The sequence below is a fragment of the Amborella trichopoda genome, chromosome 8, assembly GCF_054954075.1.
Source record: "Amborella trichopoda isolate Santa Cruz 75 chromosome 8, AtrichopodaSantaCruz75HAP2 v2.0, whole genome shotgun sequence".
Lineage (NCBI taxonomy): Eukaryota > Viridiplantae > Streptophyta > Magnoliopsida > Amborellales > Amborellaceae > Amborella > Amborella trichopoda.
Genome location: NC_142343.1, coordinates 12850676 through 12872483, shown reverse-complemented (window position 1 = coordinate 12872483; position 21808 = coordinate 12850676). Strand labels below are relative to the sequence as shown.

The 21808-nt window shown below is 35.8% G+C and overlaps 1 protein-coding gene across 6 annotated transcripts in view; it reads left to right on the top strand.

The window, feature by feature from the left end:
* The first annotated feature begins 5848 nt into the window (after positions 1-5848).
* LOC18435950 (RNA-binding (RRM/RBD/RNP motifs) family protein) overlaps positions 5849-21808 on the top strand; it is a 34127-nt gene continuing 18167 nt past the window's right edge. The window contains exons 1-7 of one of the 6 annotated variants that reach the window (XR_016061400.1): positions 5849-5905; positions 6044-6227; positions 7133-7291; positions 9649-9717; positions 9800-9984; positions 10774-12679; positions 13946-15144. Coding sequence is in view for 5 of the 6 variants with exons in the window: in XM_011625751.3 (XP_011624053.1) it covers positions 6054-6227; positions 7133-7291; positions 9649-9717; positions 9800-9984; positions 13946-14120 (762 nt within the window). In the remaining variant the exon portion in view is untranslated. Of the gene's footprint in view, positions 5906-6043; positions 6228-7132; positions 7292-9648; positions 9718-9799; positions 9985-10773; positions 12680-13945; positions 15145-21808 lie in introns of those variants that run through there. The other 5 variants (XM_088874625.1, XM_011625751.3, XM_006845980.4 and 2 more) reach the window with 5 other exon arrangements.

Here is a 21808-nt window from a genome sequence, read left to right as displayed (position 1 = left end):
TCGAATCTTGATCCACTTCTAGTTCCCCCAAGTAAAAAATATATGGACTATAGTACTTGAACTAATACACTATAATTCCTTATGACCATATAATGAGTACATAAATATGGTGTTTTTATAAGGAAATTCTGCCTTGTGGATGCAGGGTATCCAATTACGGCAGGATTTCTATCCCCTTACCGTCAAACTCGATACCACTTGAGTGATTTATGTTGTAGTGGGGCCAAAGACTACAAGGAGCTTTTCAATAAGAGACATTCATCCTTAAGAAATGCCAAAGAACAGGCTTCAGAGTCTTAAAATTTTTTTTTCCAATATTGAAAGTCGTATCTACATACCTATTGAAGGCACATGTAAAGATAGTCGTAGTATGCTGCATATTGTACAACTTTATCATAGGTATTGATGGTGCTCTTCTAGATGCTAAAATTGTGGGCCACGTTGTGAGGGAAGAGGAGGTTAATGTATTGACATTCGAAGGTTTTGGAAGAAGTTAAAGTGATAGGGATGAATGGACCGAATTTCGAGAAGAACTTGCAATGAGCATGTGGAAAAAATATACATACTGTAGTGCCTGGATTATGTACATTTCTCTCGATTGTATGAAGTGTTATGTTGAATTATGTCTAAGGCACATGCTTGGTTTATTTGTTTTATTATGTACATTTTTCTTGATTGTATGAAATGTTATGTTGAACTATGCCTGAAGGCACATGTCGTTGTGCCTAGATTATGTACCTTTCAGTTATTTATTTTATTATGTTATAGATATTGCTTAATTGTATGTTGAATATTGTGTTTTGGAATAAGTTTTAATATAGTATTATCTTTTTGTCAGGAAAGTATTTGAATAACCATAGTTAGACCGATTATTAAATTTTTATAGACGTAATTTTAATATTCTATAGGACTGTGTTTGAAGGATGTGACTGCTCGTTTTGATATTAGGCATGTATTTTGATGATAGCTCTTTTGGTGTTAGGTATGGATGATGGATGATGTGGTTGTTGATGATAACTCTTTTGGGTGGGATGGTATCATTCACCATGTACTTGTTGACGACGATGTATGAGATACTTACATTGAGGTGAGTACTATTGTATTTAGATTTTAGTTGTTTTTTATCGTTCCTAAAAAACTTGTAGTAATATCTCTCATCCTATCAATGCAAAGCCAGCAAGAGGCTAAAGGATGGAGAGAAGGGTCATTCCCTTATTATGATTTGCTTAACATAATCATCAATGAGGAAGTTGTCGAAAGAAGTAGTGCTAGGATGCCATTCATGTTAGGGCAAAAGAGTTGATAAGAAAGCCAAGGCCCTGATGGACGTGATTATATATAAATGAGAGATATATGTATCGATATAGATGAGGTGCCAGATGAGGAGGAGGATGTACTTGAAACACTGATGCACTCATGTGCATCTGACAGAGTGCCCAAGATTGTAGTTGCAAGGCCAAAGAAAAAGAGAGCACTATCTGACTCCATTGATAATATGGCGGAGGCTCTGTTCAAAATAAGTCAAATCATAGATAAATGAATGACAAATCCAGACCTTACACCCAGGGTCAAGATGGATATAGCAATAGATATTACATACCATACAAATAAAACTACTATATTCTTGAAAATTAGTGAAGAAGACATAATTGAGTACATCTTGGATGTGTACGTTATGCATTGTAGTTCAACATATCCATAGATGTAACTTTTTCCTCCTCTCTCTATTTCTTAATGCTTTCTAATGCAAGTACTCTTATGAGTATTTTATGGGTTATTATGGAATTAAAATGTGCAATCACTATATGTGAACTCTTTTTTGGACAAGCTAATTGATGATGTGCTATTTGTGCACGGTTTTTTAAATGCAAGTTTGTTGAATGTTATTTACCTTGCTTAGATAATGTGGTATTGGACAAGTACCTTGATGGATGTGTACTTGTTTGCTGAATGTTGGTTATTGGACAAGTACCTTGAAGAAATAAGGTATTGGGATTCCATGACAAAACTTTGTTCTAGAGCATGGTAGAAATGGATGCTATGAACCTGCGAAAGAAGGATTTGAGAGAAATATGCAGCATCATGTGTGAGGAGTGTGGATGCGTATTACGCATAGAGACGTTAAAAAACAAAGTTAAATGTTTGAGGTATAAGTAGAATAATGTCAAATAACTCCTTCATCAGCATGGTTTCCAATTTAATAAAGGTACATAGAGCATAATTGGGCCCGATTGAGATGAGTATGTTCAGGTAATTTTTAAAATACAAGTGCACTTTTTTTTTATAAAAAAACCACATGCTGGGACAACTATTAAACCTTTACAAATTGCATGTGCATAGGGTCATAATGCAAAGGGGAGGTCATTCGATTTTGTTTTACCTCCCATGCAACTCATGGTCATAGAGGACATGGTATAGTGCAACATATGTAACAATTTAATTTTATTATGATCAAAACCTATGAGGAGTCTAATTTTGGATTTCTAGGGGATTTTGCATTTAACTTCTTCATTATCGACTGAGATGTAGTGTTATGGATATATTGCAATTTGTTTTATCATATTGTATTATTCATTTATCGTGGATCACAAGATGCAATGGTATGCTTCACTATCTACTTGAATATGTTGTTATTTTTGTCGCAGCATGAAAATTAAATAATTTTCCTAATTTTACAACAGTTGAGTTCCAGATGTGCCAAATGCTGGTTACAAGCGGCTCCATGTGAGTTGATTATGGATTTACCATTTTAAGAAGGCCATAAGGTGTATACATGTTAGAATTTGAATATGGGACCATAAGGTCTATACCATTTTATTACTTTGAAATGTGCTACGAATAGTGTACCATTGTTTTTTATAACAATAGTGTTCCACACAATGAATATAATTACATGCACTTAGTTCATATGTATAGATTGCTCAATACTGCTGATGATGCCACAAGTGTATGTTGTGTATGTTTGCTGCAACCCCGGGGTGTATATGACGTGGGTTGAATGCTCTAGACAAGTGCTAGGCTACTCAAATACCCTGCATTGTTCCTACTCTACCATAGAGGAGGAAAAACAATGATTTTGAGATTTTGCGCCATGTACGTGTAGTTATTCTTACAAGGGTCGTGTAGTTGTTCATACAACTGGGAGTGCACTGAAGAAAACTACATTCGCAGCGATGCTTATATGTATATGTACGTTATCATATTGTATTTTTCATTTATTGTGAATTATTGTGTATTACTACTCTAAGAGAAACTAAAACATGTCTCCCTATCTTATTTTTTTACTATATATGTGAGCACTTGGTTGCATGGTTATTCGATATTTTTTTTAAGTTTATTGTGCGAAATAGATGTGAATGGAACAATACTTTATTGCATTGCTTATGTGAATTAAAAATGTAGACATACCATTGATTTTTTATTTTTTTGGAATTCAATTTTACAACATTAATGAAGACACAAATATCTCTTCGTCCCCTATTTTTAACTTTCATATCTTATTAGACCCAAAAATTTAAAATATTACTTGTAAGCAAAAGTTCTTCATCGTTTATATCTTACAACCCCTGGACCCCTTTAACCATAAATTTTTTACCCAAATAAACACTAAAATGACACCTATTCAAACTCCATCTCTCTCTCTCTCTCTAAAACTCCATCTCTGTCTCTTCGCTTCTCAGTGAGTTTACCAGCTAAGGGGTTTAGCTTGAGCTAAAACACGAGCACACATTTTTATGTATGAGAGAGAGAGAGATAGAGTTTTAGAGAAAGAGAGATAGAGTTTGAGTTTTAGGAAGAGAGATGGAGTTTAGAGAGAGAGAGAGAGAGAGAGAGATGGAGTTTGGGTTTTAAGGAGAGATGAAGTTTTGAGAGAGAGAGAGATGGAGTTTTAGAGAGAGAGAGATATAAAATCATTTCATAAGTTGTTGAGGTCAATAATACACGGTCAAAAGGGTTTAGAGGGTTGGAAGATAGAAAAGATGGAGTCTTTTTGCTTACAAGTAATATTTCTAATTCTTGAATCTGATGAGATATATAAGTTAAAAATAAGGAATAATAGGATATTTTTCCTTTTATATTAAGGGTGCAGTTGGTATATGGATGCATCCGTAGCTGTAGGGGTAAGATGCACCTTCAAATTTTATCATGGTATATAATTTTGATGTAAACTGTTATTAGGATTATCTCAAAATCTATTTTTATATCTAATTATAAAATTTTAAATTTCAAACATGGTTAAAATCAAGTAGATCTATAAACATGTGAAAGTTTTGAAAATGGACGATATAGATAATATGTTGTAAAATACACTATTTCTGAAACTTAAAATCTTTTTATGTTTCATGGTTATACATCTCGATGTCGAGATGATCAATCAAAGGGTTTTGCATCATTAAAACTACCTTATCCGATGGATTTTTGAGGTGCATCCGTAGTTCTACATTATAAGGTTGCATCCTTATATAAACTTTTTTCTTTATATAAAAGGGAAGCTTTCTATACTTCCCCTACAACATAAAACTTATATACTTCCTCTCATCTAACCGTCAATTTTGAATGTAGGGCTAAGATTGCCCCAATCACAATGTCACGTTTCTATACTATTTGTTTTTTCATTTTTTTTCTATAAACTATTTTGACACCAAATTTTATGTCTCCAATCCTCTATTAAACTCGCACTAGCAAAAAATATATAAAAAATAATTATATTAAAATAAAATGACCAAAATACCCCTAAAAATTTCAAAGGGTATTTTGGTCATTATATTTTATCGAAAATTTATTTTAAATATTTTTTATAGGTGTGACCCAATGAGAATATGGTACATACCAAAGTTCATATTTATACAATTTGTATAAAAAAAAAACTAAAAATAAAGTACGTTGAGACATAAGATCAAACGGTGAGTGACTGTCTTGATCAAAATTGGACAGTTGAATGGCAGGGAAGCATAGATCTTCTATGCAGTAGGGAACCTTTCCCTTATATAAATACTATTAAACATCTAGGACACCTATCCAAATTACTTTACCAAGTGGCAAAGAGATATCCTATTATGTGTGAAGCATATAAGCCTATATTTACTATAGACAAACTCAAATCTAGGGTTAAATGATTGAAGTTTTTTTAATTGTTTGGACACAAGAAAATAAGAAGCAATTGACTTGAGAGAGAGAGAGAGAGAGGGAGAGGGGGAGAGCGTACCAACATAACAAAGTTAGAACTCTTGGTTGAATGGTAATCTAGAGTACTTTTTAATAATATAAGAAGTAGAGATATTAATTGTAAGTTTCAAAATAGGAGAATATATAATTTGATAATTTACCAAGACATTGATGCCAATAGAATGTTTAGAATGTAAGCCATTTGTATATGAGGATATAATGGAAAGGAATAAAAAAAAAAAAAGAGTTTCATCTTAGTTAAAAACAAATATTGAAGTTTGGAATGAATGTGAGACGTTAATAACCATAAAAATAAATATACATGGTAATAATATAAAAACTACAACTGAATGTCCATGAATTTGTATCTTCCGGACAATCTAAACAATGGACATGCATATTCCATATTTCTTATCCAAGTACCCAAACATGCACTTATTTGATAAGTGGTAATATAGGATGGATGGTGTAGGATAACACGGGCCGTCAATCATTGGCCGCCCTCATCAATATGTGTGGATGACCAGTCTATGTACTCCAGGGTGTACACAGTAGCGTATACACACAACTCAGGTGATCTCTACCTTGTAGCCCTTCAAAGCCCCCGAAACCCTAATTTTCGGGTCCTCTTTTTCTTATCTCCTTCGTCCAAACCAGTCCTTTATTTCCATTGTTAGGGTTTTAAAAGAAAGGGTGTGAGAGCTCCATCAAAACCACAAGGTTTTGAGCTTCATCCCCTGTGAGTTTTATTAGAGTTTTTGATTCCATATCTAGGGTTTTGTGAGTTTTATTAGGGTTTTAGGTGGTGTTTTGTGAGTTTTATTAGGTTCCTGATTCCATATATAGGATTTCTGAAGAAGGTAGTGTTTGAATCTAGGTTTGGAAAGATGTCCAGTGCGTTGGATATGTCCCTTGACGATCTGATCAAGAACAACAAGAAATCAGGTGGTGGAGGAGGTGGAGGAGTTATGAGGGGAAGAAACAGAGGTGGAACCTCTGGTCCAGTTCGAAGAATTCAGAATCGCACTGCAAATAGAGCTGCTCCGTACTCTATGGGAAAGGTAAAATTAGGTTTTCTGATTGCTTGAATTAGTTTATTTTTGTTTACGTGATTTTGATCATGTGATAGTGTTCTCTCATGAGTTTGCAGTGCCTTACTCCACGGGAAAAGGGATTCAGTTTTTTGTGAATTGTATTTTGGCTCTATTTTATTCCTTTGTTTGATTCTGTGATAGTATTAACCTGTTAGCTTGTTGCATATTTCTCTCTCCCTGGGAGAATTGATTTTAAGGTTTCTACTATGGTATTTTGCCTGTCTTTTATTTCTTCATTTGGTTCTGTAATGACATTCACCTATTAGCTTGTTTAGTCTCACTTTATTTTTGAGAGCTAAAGTTAGGGTTTCTGCAAAAAAAACTTTTTTCTCTATTTTAGTTATTTAGTTGGTTTTTTAATGAAGTACACATATCAAGGTTACGGTTTATGCAAATGATATTTTTTGCCTTTATTCTACTTATGTACTTTTATTTTTTACTTATTATGTTGTGTCACTCTGCTCTTTCTTGAATCTAAAGTTGGGAATTTGGGATTTCTTGAAAAGGGGCCCTTTTTTCTCATCTCTTTTAGTTAGTTATTTTATTCTTTAATGGTATATACATAGTTGCTTATGCCTACGCTCACTAAAGGAATTTTTATTTTTTTTGAAATTACTGAATTAAGGAAAATTAAAAGTTGGATCTCTGAAAAAATTATCTTTCGGATTTGATTTATTTATTTATTATTCGGTCACGTGTTTTTCTTTTTCTTAATAGATTTTAATCTCCCTATGCTTATTTTATTTAAATATTTGATGTAGGTTGCTTTTTTGGCTTCCTTTTCTTCATTATATAGTCATGTGAAGTTGCTTTCTATGTTTTCTTATTCAATTGTGATCTTCCTTTATTTAGTCATTTACTTGATATTTCAGGCATTTCAGGCAGCACCAGAGACTACTTGGCAGCATGATTTGTTTGCGGACCCTGTGGGTCCATATGGAGTGCAGGCTGCTAGGCCTTCAGCCATAGAGACGGGGACCAAGCTCTACATCTCTAATCTTGACTATGGAGTCTCGAACGAGGACATTAAGGTATGATCACTATGTCATATGCTGATAATAATCATTATTAATTGGAATGTTAATATTTATATTACCATTCCCACAACTGTAATTTTAATTATCATTGATGAAATTGTGGCTTTATGTTCTCTTTGGCTGTGAAGGATGTGTTATTTCACTATAAATTTATTGTTCTTTACTTTTTTTTTCATTTGCCCTTCTGAGTGGGTTCTATTAGCATCTTGCATTTGTATGCTACCATGTTTATTTTCAATTTGAACTTTAAAATAAATGGTTATTTGCCTTGCGAACTATTAGATATGGAACATTTTATTTTTGGGTGAATATTAGATATGGAACTTTATTACTGAAAACTGGCCCATGTAGGATTTTGTTCCAAAATAACCTTGGCTAATCTTATGTAGTATGAGTTTCCTTTCGTAATTGTGGTGAAAAGCAATTTATACAGTGATACTATTGTTCTTCATTTATCTTCCCAACAATCCTTATCCAATCCTTTATCTCCCTCCTCTTAGAACTACCATGGCGACAGTGTGGATTTCTTCTTTTTGCTGAGTTGATTGATATGCGAACTTAGTTGGTTTTCTATCTTATGGAGGCTTTGCTGTGTATGATTGAGAGAGAGATCTTTTGCCATCATTCAAGATTATATTCATATCTTTCATCACTATGGGTGCCCCAGTTTATCCCATATTTGATTTCCTTTTTGTTGGTGTGCTGTGCTTTGGATGTGGGGCTCACGACGCTGGTGGACCATGGGAGGATAAGCAGCTGATGTGGTCCCATTGCTCTATCATACTTCAGATTATATTGAACATTTGCTGTCACCTCTTCCCTCAAAGATTCTTCCTTGGACCATGATCGTTTTTTACCTGACCCAAGGTGGTGTGAAGATTGAGGGAGCGCTAGTAGGTTTCAAAATGTAGTTCAGAGTATCATGGCTCTTTTGTTTATTGGAGCGTTCATTTTGTTTAATGTCATCAAATCCCCATTCAAATAGGCAATCTAGTGTTCACATACTTTTTTGTTCCCCATCTTTCTAAACTATTGGCATACAGCACTCCTAACATTCGTTCTAAACACCTGAATCCTCCCAGTTGTTTCACTTGCCTTGAGAAACTCCCATACTGACTGAAGTGAATTTGTGATATTGGTTTTGGAGGGCGTATTGTAGATGGACCCTTCTCATCTGAAGTTAATATGACCACTGGTTTTGCCATTGTTAAAACCCAAATAGGGTTACACAACCTGGTTACAGCCTAATGTCTTAATGTCTTAATATATGGTGTGATTAATTCCCAATATTGTCGAAGGCAGATTATCTAGCTCATTGTGGTAGCTGTGGAGTCTTTGTGTTTGGTCTTCTCCTTTGGTTTTGTAATTTGTGTATGTTGGTTTTGTGGTCCTTCTCCATCTTTGGCACCTTTTTTTTTGGGGGTGTTTACTTACCTTTCATTTTCGCATTATTATGAAAATGAGTGGGTCAGATTGATTGGTTTTTTTGGGATAAATTTTTTTGGGGTTTTAGTTTTTAATATTTTTTGGGGGACAAACTTAAGGGTTTGAAACCTGAAGTTCCCACTCCAAACTGGAATCTCTATCACTAAGTGAAGTCTAAGGGACGTATAAGAGGTAGTTCAGCTTAGTCTGCTTACTGGGATAAACTTCAATGGTCAAACCCTTAACCTCTAACTTGCAAACCATGAGTGTCTACCACTCAGCAAAGCCTAATGGTATCTTGTTGTGTTACTTTATTCTGTTTTGTTTAAGCCTGCCGATGAGCAGGGCAACCTGGCCCTGTCTGACTAGTCCAGGTGTAAGTTCACCACCTGTATGTGTGTCTGCTATCATATGAATAAGAGCTTCCTTATATAAAAAATTTATCATTGTTCAATGGATGTTAGTAGCAAACTTTAATTTGTGTTTTATTTGACAATGATCCACACAATTTTCTCTCCTGGTTTTAAGAATATATCATCTGTACAGACATCTCTATAGGGTAATTGAATCTCTTGTTTGGGTACGTACTTTCTAAATAGCAAAGAGCATAATGGTATGTGCGTACATCTCATCCAATAAATGATTGACAAGAGTGTGCTGCTTCCAACATTTGGCAGCTAAGGTACATTACCTGTGGTGTCTAGAGGTGGTTACTCTTTGCTATTACTGGTTGCTTCGTAGGTTATAGGTGTTGAACTCATGCACCTATTGAAGAGAATTAATTACAAGTTGTTTGTATTGATGCTTGCCTGCCATTCAATTGCTTTGGGCTTCCCGGATTCTTGTTTGCTATTTGAGAAAGAAACATGGTTATGCTTATAGTTTGCCAGGGTTATCTCTTCATTTTTTTATCTTTGTTGGTCCAGGAACTATTTTCAGAGGTTGGTGATCTGAAAAGATATTCCATTCACTATGACAGGAGTGGAAGGTCAAAGGTACACAAAAAAGATATCCTTGTCTAGTTCATGAAAGCATTTTTTTGCTGCTTCCAAAGGTTAAGGAATAATTATATTTTAGGGTACGGCTGAAGTTGTCTTTTCAAGGCGAGCAGATGCTGTAGCAGCTGTGAAGCGATACAACAATGTGCAGCTTGATGGGAAGCCAATGAAAATAGAAATAGTTGGTACAAACCTTGTTACACCTGCTCCAATACCACAAGTGGCAAATGGATTGCTGGCTACTCCAAATGGAATTCCTAGAAGGTAACTTATTTTTTTTCCTTATATTTGATGTTTGATAAAATTTGGATCGTACTATTGGTTCTACTGGTGCGGATAATTTGAATGTTCTTTAAGAACTATTGAATATTTTGGGGCAGAAAGGAGTACATAGGCAGAAGGAAAAAGAAATGCCCATCTATTACAGGGAAGCCATAATCCGTGACACATTTTGTGTCAAATGTCATAAAAAATTAGTCTAATGGCTTTATTTATTGATTTTGTTAATCTGTTATTGGGGATCTTTCATTTGATATTTGGTACATAGCAATAATAGATCGTGACATTGAAAATCATGAGTTTAAAGGGCTGTCTATAGTGATGATACAGTGAAGTTGCCTATCGAGTGTTATAAAAGTTCGTTTTTCCTCATTATACAATTGAAATTTCACCCTTTGATTTCTATGACGATAATCTAGTTTAATTGCTATGACCTTTCTTTTGGAAATGATTAAATCCATGGTTGAGCTGCTTTCTTCAATGTAAGCTCCATGAGTTATGAGCTGTGCTTTGACCCTGAGAAACCTGATTTTCAAGACTCTTGCTATAGGGAAGGTCACCGATCTGGTGCTATGCCAGATCCATTTGTAGTTGAAGTCAATTGTTATGACCATTTATTGGCTTGTTTTCTTTTGTCGGCACTTCTAACTTCAACAGTTTTTCTATCTGGATTACTGCATTGTAATTTTAATGATAAATTATGCGACTCTTTAATTGTGTTTTTTTGTTTTTTTAATTGCCAGCATTTCTGACCAGAATCATTTCTCTGTCTAGCTCAATGCCTTGTAATTCGAGTGATAAATCGTGCTACACTTTCGTCTGTATGGTGCGGTGGGTGGTGCATCATATCACTTAACTAGGATTTGGATGGGGGAGCTCAACTTCAGTTCGATCAGGGGTTTCATCCTCCATCCAGGTGGAAAGTATCTGGTCTTGGACCTTTATGACTTTAAGGGCTGCAATCCAAGTGGAGTTTATAATCTTTATTTGTGATTGCCAGTTCCATTCCCACTCTGCCTGAGTAGCGAACCACATCCTCTTCCTTGGGTCTAGGCTAATGGATGAGCTGTTTTGGCTCTCAACAATTTGAAGTGATGATAAGGGGGTAGAGAGACTTTGCAGATTGGTTTGTGTTATGTTTGTCGGATCCCTTCCATTGCTGGCATCTTGAACCCTTGAACCATTTTCTAGGGATTGAGGTTTCCACAAAGCCTGTTGATTTGCAGTGCCGATTATCTTTTCTTAGATCCATGTTTCTCATCCCATCCATCTTTATTCAAATCTTGGTAGGTGGAGTTTTTCCCTCAAATTTTCTTTCAGTGAGGGCATTATCCAATGTCTGTTTCTTGATAGGTCATTCTTGAAGTATGGTTATCTCTTCTGGGGGTTGGTGAGGCATCACCTGCTTGGGAATCAGTGCTTGAAGTGCCAGATGGAGTTTTTAGGTAGGAGGGCTTACAGGAAAATTTGTTAGTCCAAAGTGTGATTTCCTCCTTTTATGTTAGTCACATGAAACATTTTTCCTAACAGCTCTAGTGGTGCTCAAGATGCATATGGAGAAGGATGATGTCAACTTTTCTGCAAATGATGATACCAGTGATTATGTTGGGGCTAAGATGCTCTTAATGTTTTCTGGGAGGTGGCATATCAAGGAGGAGCTTAATGTTGCAGGTCAATTGTGAGGTGGCCAGGTACTCTGCCCCTTGTTTTGCAGATTGATGGTACTCTACCCCATGCTTTGCAGCTTGACAGAGTTGACGTGGATGCGATGAGGCGGTGCTTCATACTTTTTGTTGTTTTGATTGTCAACAATGGCCACATGGAGTATACATCTCTCTGCACCTTGTTGGACATGTATGCTACTGAAAGAAAAGGGAAGGCAATGATTTTTTGTTTGTGTGTATGTGTTTGGGAAGGTGGGGGTCAAAAGGGAAGGCCATCTTGGCCACTAGGAGGGGATTAGGAAGATGGAAAGAGCAGATAGGGTGGGTTGATCCCTTTGGTTCAGGAAGGGAGGGTAAAGAATGGGACAGGACAAAATCCTGAAGAGTTTCCCATTATCTGCAATGCTAGAAGTCGCAGTCTCTGATAGCAAGATTTGTTTTTAAAGCAATAATTGAGGAACCTTGGCATTTGAATTCGTGCAGCGATTCTGAAAGGGCAGAGAATTATAGACTGGAAAGCGAAACTCGTGGGGAATAGTGGTGAAGATTGTAGATATTTGGTTATTAGTTGCAAGAATCTTGTTAATGGTCTCCCTGTGCTTTCTCATGGAGATGTCTCTGGGCAATCCCTATTTTTGATAGTTGATCACTAATGCAAAATTCTCTCTCCACTTCCTCTCACTCTTGTCGGTGTTACCTGGTCTTCCAAGCAGCCATGCTCTGATTGCTTTACTAGGAGAGGGCTTGTGGAGGAGCATCTACTCAGTATCGAGGAAGGTTCTCAAGCAGCTTATTACTCAGATTAGTCATAGGGGTTATTTTAAACCTCTCCCTGGTAGAGGACGTGCTGGATACTGATGGAAGTAATGCATCTCTTGCTTACTCCATGGAAAAAGAGTTGATTTTTATCCATAATAAAGAAGCGTTTTATGCCTATTCAATGCATTTGGTTCAAAATGGAGCATGTTTTGTTTGTTCTAGTCGTCGATTGCATGCCTTGGTGCCCATTACTTGAGGTATGGCGTAATAACTCTAGCTGCTCCAGTAATGTGGTTTTTGAGGTAGGCCAGCTTGGTTTGTACCTTTGTTTTTGTAATGATTTAATGAAGCATGGATTATCACTTCAGTATCCTCCAGAAAGTAGAGTTTGGCCGTAAACCTGAAACTCCTAAGCTTTCTAAAGATGAGATATTTAGGTGATTATATTGGATTTATTGGATTATATTTAAGTATGGGGCCTTGGGATAGAAAATCACCTGGGTATACGGGGAAAGTATTGTTTTTTGTGTTAACATAGAGTTGTTTGTGTATGGTAAGTTCTGATGCCTGAAAGGGAGATTCAGTATCCCCTTGCTTGGTTGACACTTCGTCTTCGATGGAATGATAATACAATAGTATGAGTTAAGATTAGGTGTTCAGCAACTAGGAGTATGGATGGAACTAATTCATAGTGAACTCTGACCTCTGAGCAGTTAGGTAGGCGAGGACAAGTTTGTGCAATCTATGAAGAGGCACCAGTTGCCTTTCTCAAATTTGGAATGGGGATCTGATCCTGCAACATAGATTGTGGAACAAAACTCTAAAGCACACATCAGTATAGGATCATGCCATTGAATATTTGTAGTGTTCTTTTATTTTTTGAGTTATTTTTTTGTGATGTTTGTGGCTTAATCAAGCAATGATATTACTGAATATTTTGCAAGACACTTTCAAGATATTGATCTCTTGAAATATTCAGGAGATTTCTCAGTTGTTTGATTTCTATGAATATGTAAATATTTCAGAAATTTGGTGGGAAAGACTTTGAATGTGCAAATTTTTTGTATTTATCCCCATAGAAATTATGAACATTTTGTTAAATAGCACTACTATTGGTACTGCAATAACCTGATTTTCCAATACATCATGTCTTCCACCACGGCTTTATTGCCTACACAACTGAGCAATTAGGAAGGTGATTCCCAGTTGTGTTGAACCAAACCAAGCTTTCGATAGTCTTACAATTAATCGAAGATTTGATACACAAACATGAGACTATTTCTTTAATGTACTTCAAAAGGCTATTGCGAGTGATACAATTCCATTATGGTGAAGTGTATAGGCCTCGAACGTGTGATACTTATCAGCTCATATTCCTTTGACGAATTTGATGTCAGCTTTGACACATGCTTCACTTGTTTTGCTAATGCATGCCTTCTTTCTTTTACGGTCCTATTACTAAACGAATGTGGCCGACACTCTGCGCATTCTCAATAATGTTTATTTTATAAACAATGGAACAGTGTGCAACCACGTGGAGCTGGAATCATTGGTCGGGGTCCACGAGGCGGGGGTCGAGGTGGGGGCAGGGGCCGTGGACGAGGGGGAAGAGGAGGCGGTCGTGGCGAAAAGGTCTCAGCCGCAGACCTTGATGCTGACTTGGAGAAATACCATTCTGAGGCGATGCAAATTAACTGAGAAAAATCTCTTTTTTATGGCTGTATGACTTGGCTTGCTTGCTTCACACTTGAATGTTTGTGAACTTGCCAGCAAAACTAGTGCTTTAGAGAGAGGATTGCTATAGTTACCCATCCTTTCTATATGGGTCTAGGCTTTGTTATTAATGTTGTTTCAAATTATATGGTACAAGGCTGGAGGGAGTGCTGGACCAGTTTTATTTGGTTGGGTTTCTCTTCTTTCTACCCTTTCTCTTGAGACATGGAACTGTGAAACTTTGAAAGCGTTGGGCTTCAAGATGGCAATTGAGGCAGATGGGGTCCATGGTGAGGTTCGATTGGAAGATGATCTATACCATACTTTGCAGAGAAGGAGCCTTCTTATGTTACACAACCATCTTGTGTATTTAGCTGGCAAATTGTGGTGAAGGTAATGTGGCCTCTTGGTACTCTGGATTTTCCTTTTTTTCTTCTTTATATTAGATATTTATGGTTTTGATCCGTCTTTGGAGAAATGCTCATTTGGCACTCTGTTGGTGGAGGTGAACATTTTAGGGGGAACAATTCTTATTCCTTTATGCCTTGTGTTTCTCTTCTCTCATCTGTTTCTTTATTGCCCCTTGTTTATCGGGGTTGACACAATATTTAGAGCTTAAAAAAAGAAAGAGAAGGCATCATGCAGTGCAGGAGTGGTCAGAACTAATTTCCCTGAATGTGCTCTCTTACATCGTGTTTTAAGACCTAGTGAATTGTTTTTCTTGTTTATGAGCAATTGCTTCTTCAATGGCCATTCTTTCTTGGATGATGAAACTTTGTAAGTGATCCCTATCTGGAAATTGTGAGATCAAGGTTTGAATAGAGTACAAGGATTGGCTGCGGATGTCAATCAGCCCCAGTGGTGGTTTTACAGAAAATCATGGGTGCTTGTGTGGTTGCATATATAATGTACCTTGGAGTGTTCTAGCAAGTGATGATTTGGTTCATCACTTTGGTTTTTGTAGTAAATGAATGAGACATTCAAAGTTTAATGTTTTTTGGACCTTTAATGTCGGTGTGTTGCTCTATGGGAATGCTGTGTTGGCTTGAGATGTTGATTATGGGGAAAAATTCAGACCATGCAGTGTTGCATATGATCAATTGGAACTTGGGAACCTTATCATCAATTTGTATTGTCATATTTTGAGCAAAGTGCCTGCTAGTTTGAAGGATTATGTTGTAAATTGTAATACCCAAGGAAAGTTATGTTCTGTCCATAAACTGATTTGTCCGACAAACAGCGTTTGATACAATTTTTAAGAAAATGGATCCAGATATTCTTAGGCGTGTCTTGTAAAAATTGGGTGCTCCTCAAGCCTGAGGATTGAATTGGTTGCTCTCATGTTTGTCACCCGATTGTGGTGCTTATGTTAAAGAGCCGTCTTCATTTTAATGTTTATAGAATGGGATAGATAACGGTGTGCCCATAAATCATGTGCATTCTCACTTTAACCAGCTTATGCCAATACTCTCTTAAGTGAAAATACATCATTTTTTTTGTCACAATGATCACGCAATTTTATTAAAGGATTGTTGCAAAACTTAGCGAAACAATAAATCATCAAAAATAATAATCGAAAAAGAAGGTAAAACCCCCCACTTTCCCAATATTTCAGCAATATCTTTGGCATCCATGTACGCAAAGGTTGAAAACGGATCTCCAAACGGCCGCATGAATCCAGTATTTACCCTTTTTAAAGATTGTGGGTCTACTCACTCAATTAAAGTGAACCATTTTTTATAATGAGGCATTCTGTACATTTTTCTCTATCATGAGTTATACTTTTAGTCAGGCTATAAATCTATATATTTTTTTTCATTACTTCCAATTATGTATTTTTAAACAAACTTTCTTTTCACTTGAATTAACTCGTACATTTTATTAGGAGCTGTATTGAATTTGTGTTAAACATTGTCAGTCCGTTAAGTCTACTCTCTCTCATTTTATTTCATATTAGTATCACACTTAAATCTTCTTGAATGTACTAATTTCAAATTCTATCCCTTGTCTTTTCACTCATCCATCTCAACATTTTAATTTCAACTACACTCATTCTATGGGTATGTTGTTTCTTGACTGACCAATACTCCTCCCCATAAAGTAAAATTGGATCCACAACGATCCTTTAGAGCTTGCCTTTTAACTTTATTGGCATGCGGCGATCACATAAAACTCCATTGTATATTTCTATTTCGTCCACCCAACTCAAATTCTATATGCGACATATTCATCAATGTCTCAAATTTGTTGGATTATTGATCTAAGATATGGAAAGTTCATTTCCTGGCCATTAATCGTAACTATTTTTTTATCTCGACTCCTATTATTACTAAACTTGCATTCTATATACTATGTCTTAATCCGGCTAATTTTAAAACCTATAGATACTAGAGCATCCATCTAAAGTTTTAACTGTGTTGATGCTGTTTTGAGTTTTATCGATCAAAACTATGTCATCTAAAAACAATATGCACCATGATACCTCATCTTGTAGGTGTCTAGAATGGGCTCAATGTATCCTTTGATGTAGACCTATTGTCATTGAAAACTTACTCATCTCTCCACTAGTTCGTGCATTAGTTAACAGTCTCTCGTACATATCTCTCACCAAGTCTATATATTGTGTAAAGACTGCGGATATCTCTTTGCTTAGCCTTAAACTATTCAATCAGCTGCCTAGGTAGAAAAATAGTCTTGGTTGTTGATTTCCCTAACATAAAACCGAAATAATTTTCTAATACACTTATTTCATAATGAGGCACCGGCCGTTATTCATTTCGCAAACCAAGGACGATCCATCCTTTTATATGACGATGTGGTGCGTTCCTAAGAATTGAGCACCAACAAAAGGAAAAGGAAATTCAAGGCTACATAGGTTTTGTTGGCAAGTAGAATCATTGGTGACAACTTTTTGTATGTCTAAATGCCGGAACTGTTGGCCGTTTTAGGTCTTCATAATTTTGTTTTGCAACTGTACCATTTGATGCAATCTGAAGTGGGCTTTTCAATATGCCAATTGCAAAGAAAACAAATTAAAAAATCTTTTCTCAAATTTCACCATTATGTTCATATCTATTTTCTAGGTTTTATTTTTATTTTTCCCCTTTTTTTGGGTAATTTTCCCAATTGCCTCAATTTTAGACCTTTAAGGTCCAATTTCGGATCTTCAAAATCTAAAGTTATTTATTTTTTCAACATGACAGTTTCAATATCCCACTCAAACTGTACCTATTTATGCCTTGAAGGTATGAAGTTAACTATTTTTTTTGTTTTTTTGTTTTGTTTTTTTTAATGCGAAACCTTCAACTTCCCTAATTGTGAAAGTCTCATGTTGAAAAAGAATGACATTGGTAACTCTGGACCTTGAAGGTCTAAAGTTTAAACTTTCAAGGTTTGAAATAGGCTCATGTTGAAAAAAAAAAAAAAAAAAAAAAAACTTTAGGCAGTGAAAGTCTGGAGTTAATTTCAAACCTTTCAGGTCCAAAATAGGGGAGTTTAAAAAATCCAAAAAACAAATATGATCGTAATATCATTTTCTAAATAATTGTGATTTAAAGGATATATGCATAACTTTCTCACTCTTTCCCTTTTCTTTTGGGTTAATGAAATGTTGATTTGGGAAAAGTTGAAGTTGGCAGCAGCCAGTCGATCGAGCACTGAAAAACTAATGCCGGACCAAGCCTTAGGCTTGAAAATAAATATTACATACATTATAATTATTTACAATTATAAATTATAGCTTAATAAATATTACATACATTATAATTATTTATATGTCCAATACTATTATAATATACTTTACAATTATAAATTATAAAGCTATAATGTTTTACTTTAATGGAGTATTTAATACTAATTATAGGATAGGTACGGAAGATAGAAAAGATCTATGGAAAGGTGTTAGAACCACATGCTAATAGGGATGGCAATGAACCCGATCAGACCCGTGGGGTCTGGGTCCCAAACACCATTTGGGTATGGGTCCAAGTCCAGCTGCATCCGACTCGTAAACTATTGGAGATAAACTATTTTACTTTAGGCCCTATTTGTTTGGGTGTATTAAAGATCATATACAATAAAAATCGTAGTCAGCGTTAGCTATTAAACAACAAATCAGACGGTTTGAAATCTAATGGCGGGTGATCGTGAATTTGTTGTCAATAATATGGTTACATGATGTAAAAAAATGGTAAAAAAAAAAAAGAAAAAAAATGAAGCTCATAGTCATAGGGTGGCAATGGACCCAATCAGACCCGAGATCCGATGAGTACAGGTATGGGTCCAATTTTTGAACCTGACGGGTTGGGTCCGGGTCCAAAACCTAGACCAAAATATTATTCAAGTTCAAGTGGTCTAGCCGGACCCGACCCGTTGCCACCCCTGAACGCTATCTACTCTTAATGTTTCTGTTCAAGTGGTCTAGCCGGACTTGACCTATTGCCACTCTTGTACGCTAATCTACTCCTAATGTTCCTGTTTATACAGATATTCTCCTCTCATTTCCTAAAATATATACTCTTTCTATTTTTAGGGACAATCCCTTCCTTTCATAGAATTGTTGCATGAGAAAATTGAGAGATCTCCTATTTTTTCACATAAAAAAACTCTCTTTTTTGAAAGAAATATTTTTAGCCTTTAGATAGTGGAAGGTTTTTTTTCTCTAAACTTTATCTTACCTATCTCTCAAGTATATAATGTATTTTTCTTTTCTAAAATTTGTGAATACCTTCCTAACTTTATGCTTGTGGTTGTGATCTCTCTTTCATTATTTGATAACCTCTATCTTCACTATATTAAAAAAATAACACGAGAAAGGAATACGTCTAATAAAAATACTATACATAATCTTTTTTTCATAAAAAATGGGATTTCTGTCTTGAATTTGATAATCTCTCTCTTCTCTATATTAAAAAAATAACATGAGAAAGTAAAATTATTTTGAGAGGTGGATATATTGGACATGTGTCTCACCTAACTAAGCACATAACAAGGTTTTCTCTTCCTCTTCCTTTTTCCATAGAGAGATAATAATTCCTTTTCCATAGAGAGATGATAAGAGAGAAAAAGCTAGGTTTTCTACCTTCTCTCTTGCTTTATCTCTGCAAAAGGCACAAAAAAAACTCCTACATGTGCTTAAATCCCATTGTCAATAAATAATTATTTTTTCCAGCCTTTAATGAAAATTATCTCCAATGAATTTATTTTAACTTTTTAATCATTCTGATGGCATTAATAATTGTGATAGTATACCAACAAGATCAATGTAATGTGATATCCTAAGGTGCCTGAAAGAAATTTTTTTTCCTCGATTCTCGAGTAAATCTATTTATACTAAACAAATAAACACATCCAAAAAACCATACTTAAACCAGATTATAAACTCATGTAGGGCCTTAATACACGTACCAAAGTCATGCCGCAGACTGATCTGAAGCAATAATTAAAAAAAGAAAAAAAAGGAAAATCAGGTTCTAACTAGAAAATAAAATTGAAGCAATAATTAAAAAAGACAAAAAAAGGAAAACCAGGTTTGAAATATAGTAAGGCCACAAACATCAGGAAACATGAGATCAAAGCTCAAGTGTGCGAGTGAATCCTTGGGCAGGGATTCAAAGTAACCCTGAAAGGCCACAGCTCTTTGTAGCCAAGCTTAAATTCTTCAGCGGCTGGTGTCAATCTCTTGCTGCTTACATGATACCAATAGTACTTTTCATTCATCTGGTATTCCCCATCCTTGATACCAAAAGTACTTTTCATTCATCTGGTATTCCCCATCCTTGTCTGAACACTTGCCCGACACAAGCACCCCACATCGTCCCCGATCATGGCCTCCTCTCTTGGAGCTATAACAATTCCCGAAAGAATACCCAAATCTATCTCATACTTCTCCCACACTTGTCCTGAGTAATCAACCAAAACCCAGATATGCACAGAAGAACAACGATACCCAACTATAGACGTCATGGCCTCCGCTTCTATAATCACTCCCAAAAGAATACCCAAATCTATATCATACTTCTCCCACACTTGTCCTGAGTAATCAACCAAAACCCAGATATGCACAGAAGAACAACGATGCCCAACTATAGACAGAGACCCTCGGTACCCAACAAAACCTAAGTGTGTACCCAAAATACTATTTTCTGTTGCGTTGAAAAAAATTGCTTCTTCCGTTTTAGGGTCGATCGCAAGTATTTGTAGGTGTCCTTCGTTTGAGAAGAGCCAGTGGAAGGTTTGAATGAAGAACAGAGGGCCAACATATTGCGTGAACCATTTAGGGTCGCTAGGGATTTCTTTGGGCATCCCCCATAAGCCCGAATGAGAATCGAATACCTCAAACATATCTTCAAATTCATTAGTGATGGACACAAAGAATCGGACCACCATATAGTGGCAAGAGTAGGATCAACTGCTAATGCTGCTCTTATGGTTTGGCGAGAACAAATCTCAGGTGGGGGCCTTGGGAGGCCTGCCCAGTCTCTAGTACTGACTAGCATATCCAAAAGAGTCCCCTCTTTCTCACGCTCTCTCAAAAGAAGAGCCCTTCTGAACAAGCTAGGACACGGGTTTTATCCAGCAAGAAACTCACCTCAGTTGTAAGTGAATCCCAGAGGCCATCAGCTGAAGTGAATTTTGGTTCTAACCTCTACCCACAAAGGACATAATCAGTATTCCAAGGAGCAGTATCGAATCTTAATTTCTCCAAATCAAGACGACTCATGATCAAACGAATCATCACAAGTGCCCATAACAAGATTATAGCTCACAAAGAAAAGATGAACAGAGAAGCACAATAAAAAGATCAACAGAGAAGAGAGCTCAAGGCAACACAACTAAAAGATGAACAGAAAAGGAGAGTAGAGGTCGATAAAAAGAAAAGGAGAGGTCGAGGCAACACAATGAAAAGATGAACAGAGAAGGAGAAATAAGACAGAGAGAAACACAGAAAAACTATACTTGTGATATAGAAAATAGAAAAAAGACTGTTAAAGAAGGAAACCAGAGGGCAAAGAGGGAGAAAAATGTGAAAACTCGATAAGATCAATTTGTTGAAAAGTTGAAATAATTTGCATGTATATATATATATATATATATATAGCATTTGATTTACTTGGGGCACAAGAATATGTAGTAGCAATACAATTCAAAACATAGTCCGACTTGGTCTCCAAGAAAATATATATATATATATATATATATATATATATATAGCATTTGATTTACTTGGGGCACAAGAATATGTAGTAGCAATACAATTCAAAACATAGTCCGACTTGGTCTCCAAGAAAAATAAGAAGATAAAATAATGACTTGGAGTTGAATTTAAAGTATTAGAGATAACTCTCAATTTTTTTTATAAGAGAGGTGGTGCTAATCCAATATTTAGAAGGAATTTACATTTAGTTCATGCGACTAATAGACTACTTGATCATCTAATTAGTTTGCATAAAGATAGAAATTTCAAATTGGATTTGGTTTTATGGGACTCATAGATTACTTGATCATCTAATCTTTGGAGAAAGATGTCAAATGTTTGGAGAAAGATGGGGATGTTTCCTTATTCAAATTAGTTTTGAGGAATATCTAATTCTCTAACCTCCAAAAACTTCTCTCAGGTATTATTTCTGTTTTGTCTTCTCTATCCATAAAAATGGACAAAAAGAAAATCTTTG